Genomic DNA, 3,857 nt, shown 5'->3' on the forward strand with positions numbered 1-3,857 from the left:
GTCTGGCTACCCCTGGTGGAGAAGCTCCTTCTGTTTTTGGCCCCGAGTCTCCATGGATTCTTCCTCCCGACCAGTCTAAACTGCAGGACTGAACACCTGCATTACATTCCAGCTGGCTTCACACTTACAGTACTGCCTCTCATTGAATAAAGTCTCCCCATTGTTGGTCTAAACCTCTAGGTAGTGATATGGTGTCAAGCTGTCTTCACCTAAATTAATAAACTGTCAAACGGAGTGCCAGAGCAGCTTTGGGCATCTCAAACAGTGTTGAGCCAGAAGTGCAACGCTATGGGAAGCATTAATGACCTTTTGTCTGGGAGTGAAGGTGCTGGGCACCTCAACATCAAACAGTGTGCACCCACCCAGGGCCAGTAAACAGAAGCAGCGTGGGGTCTCAGCCAGAGAGGAACCAACAGCACCTTTGTGTGTTAAGCTACACACTGATTCTCTGGGCTGTTGAACTCAGTTTTGTTGCAAATTATTAATACAGCAGTTATTATGCTTGTTTTATAGCAGTAACTGTTACAACTGCACCTATAAGAGAAATCCTAGAGTAGCTACTTGAACCAATGAAATATAGAACCACACTAATACTTTCAGAGTAACCCACTGACATATTATAGATTGAGCCTAGGCTGCAATAAGACACAATAAGGAAGAAAATCGAATTCTTTCAGGTTCATTTATTTATAAAAGATCCACTTCAGATGTCGTGTTTAAACATACAGAGCCTTTTTCTACATGACATTGTTTCAGGCGAGAACAAGCCCTCTATGAAATTGAACAGGTATACATAGACGGTGAAGACCGGTTTCTTGGAATAGAGTAATCAGAAATACTTAGCAAATACTTTGGCATAGTTAGCGACAGTCAGTGTAAAATACATTTAGCTATATATCAAAACCTCTCATGGACTGTATGGCAGTGACAGCTCAGCCACCACACTCCCAGGCAGATAGACAGTGACACGAGACGACTGGAGAGTCAGCAAGCTTGGCTGAGTTAGGATGACAAGCCGCTGGAAGTTTACTTGGCCTGCAATGACAGGAGAGATAGTTTGGTTCAGTTCAGTAAATCTTTGTCCCCAAAGGGCAATTTAAGTGCACCATAAATGTCAGATACTTTCGGTCATAACAGAGACAATACAATATTGCTGGAGTAAAAGGATGAACAGATGTCACCTATGACAATAATTATCCTGTGGTAACAACAACCTCACACACATTCCACATGGAAGGCATCCCACCCATCCTTCTTGTCCTGATAGAGAAAAGCAAACTGTACAGCAGTGTATTCAAATGTGGAAAATCATTGTATATGGAGACATAATCAGGGGTAAAGTCTACGGCACACTTTTCAATAAAGCTAATATTTCCACTCGTTCTAATAAAGCCTTTTGGATGTACAGCCTGGATTCAATCACTCCCACCATAGGAATGTTTATGTAGTATCTTAACGTAGTATAACTGCAATGTGGGTTAGATTGAATTGAGCCCTGTGTATAAACACGGTGCATATTTCCCACCTCCGACATGACTGGCAGGTTGCCATGAGGGTGGAGCCACATGATCCTATGTGCTTTGGTCCTCTGCCTCTGGAGCAGCTTCCTCAGTAACCTCTTGACCTTTCTGTCTCTGGGGTCAGCACACTTCACCACCTTCTTGGTGTACAGTCTGCATCCACAACACAACAGACAAAAGAACATTCACCACGCCAACTTTCCAACTGAAACATACAGTACAAACTGTAGATATGCAGCATGGTTTTAATAAAGCCTTCTCTGAACCAAAGCCTCAACAAAGTTGGCTAGCGAGGCATCTTTTATTTGGATGGCTTGTTATTCCCACTTATTTCCTTCCTCACTTCCATGGCAATTACAGTAGAATCTGAGCCATAACAACATGACCTGGATAGATGACAATGCCTCATAGCTCTGAGAGGCATATTTTCCATGTCTGCGAGTTGCTTCGGGATAGTTGGAATACTTGCATGATGGCTTTTATGCTGCAGTCTGGCCCCTCCGTCTGTACCTCAAACCTCAGCACGTCTTTGGTGCGAACTTTCCCCTGGGAGTACTGCATACAGCACTGAACATCTCTCTGCATCTGTACCCCCTTACCTGAGAGAGAAGGGGGGGGGAGAGAAAGAGATGGAGAGAAAGGCAAACCCTTATGTCAAATTCGTCAAAGCACACTTACGGTATATGAAGGCTGATCGCTATTGGCTCATAAGGAGGGTTGTTATGATAGATTATGAGTTCAAATATATTAGTAGGAATGTAAGGCATTTCATTGCACTGTTCTATACAGTATAGTTGGACTATCAAAAGGTTAATATGTAATGGTTGCTCTTTTTGACAGGATATGTCATCTAGAGTGCAGAGAGAGAGAGAGAGAGAGAGAGAGTCAGGAGAACTACACACCCCCTATACACACATGAATGCCAGGAGGATTTAGAACATCCCATGATCCCCCATAATGTGCTGTTATGCCAGTGGCACTGTGACTACATGACAAGGCTTTTCATCCAATCAGAGTGAGTAAGCACAATAACATTAGCTGAGATAAATAGTTACCATATGCGTGTCATATGAAAGCTGCTCTGAACCTTGTCATATTTTATCATTGATATCATCTATCATTTTTCCCATTAAAGTCTGAGGTATTCAGTTAGCTTGTTATTAGCATTCTATATTTTGATGTGAAATCATTGTCTTCATTCTAGCTCTGTTTACATCCATGGCTCTCCCTGCTGCTGCTCCAGTATTCTCTTCCCCTCTCCTCTAGCTTCATCTCCTTCGCCATCGCTTCCATGCTAAACTGGCTCCCAGCAGGGTGCATGCTGCTAACGGTATACACTGTAGGTGTTATTGTGTCTTACCTTCCACCGAGCCCAGGAGAATGACAGTCAGAGAAATAACAGTCACAGTCTGCAGCAGAAACATGGTGAGCCTGGCAGGGAAGTAATCTGCTGTGTTACCTTCCCCTCTATTTCTGTGTCGCTTATATTTCTCCCTCCCTCCTTTTCACTCTCTCCCTCAAACACACACACACATACACTCACTAACCCTTCCCCCTCCATCTCCCCCTCTCCCCTACCTTCTCCTCTGAGTGCCCCACTCACTGTGTTCATTTTCATGTCTTTCCCACGCTTCAAAAGGTGCTTTCCCAAAAAAAGCTCTTCAAATAATCCATATTTATGGCATTCTCTAATGCGGTCATGGAAATTGCACTACCTTGTTGTAGGTGTGTCCCATTAGTCACTGCTCAAGCACAATACAGGGAATACCACAAAGCTTGTGATACATTTCAGTCATTTAGCAGACGCTCTTATCCAGAGCGACTTACAGTTAGTGAGTGCATACATTTTCATACTGGCCCCCCGTGGGAAACGAACCCACAACCCTGGCGTTGCAAGCGCCATGCTCTACCAACTGAGCTACAGGGGACTACATAAGACAAATGACACTGTCCTGTAATACATCCATGTAAAGGACAATGGCATCTCTAGTACCAACATGGTTCAAAGCACAAGCAAGTTTCATGCAGTCTGTTTCCAAAACCAACCACCACTAAAATATGCTAGAAGGCTTTAGCCTATCTGTGGTTCAAGCATCAACAATTAAACATTCAAGACAACCAATAGCAGCAGGATGTGATTACCAGTAAAAAAAAGTATTGAGTGTGTCTGCTCCTGTATGGTATTCATTTAAACTAAGTTGTGCTGAAAGATGTTTAAAAAGGCAGATGCCAGTAGTCATGCACTATAAAAACGGCAACCAGCTCTCTACCATTAGATAGATCAGAAGAAATGATAACATTTTGAAAACAGAAGCCGATTTGCCAAACTAAAGTACA

At 43.1% G+C, this 3,857-nt stretch overlaps 1 protein-coding gene across 1 annotated transcript; it reads right to left on the bottom strand.

Annotated features, from left to right (window-relative positions):
* Positions 1 to 907: 907 nt before the first annotated feature.
* Positions 908 to 2,944, bottom strand: LOC311131025 (uncharacterized protein; the record flags this gene model as incomplete). Its single annotated transcript, XM_084163852.1, has 5 exons — positions 908 to 1,035; positions 1,224 to 1,260; positions 1,526 to 1,673; positions 1,990 to 2,119; positions 2,881 to 2,944. 5 exons carry the CDS (start codon positions 2,942 to 2,944, stop codon positions 908 to 910), a joined length of 507 nt encoding a protein of 168 aa, XP_084019978.1.
* Positions 2,945 to 3,857: the final 913 nt, after the last annotated feature.

Source organism: Coregonus lavaretus (genome assembly GCF_964263955.1).
Source record: "Coregonus lavaretus genome assembly, chromosome: 6".
In the NCBI taxonomy this organism is placed as follows: domain Eukaryota; kingdom Metazoa; phylum Chordata; class Actinopteri; order Salmoniformes; family Salmonidae; genus Coregonus; species Coregonus lavaretus.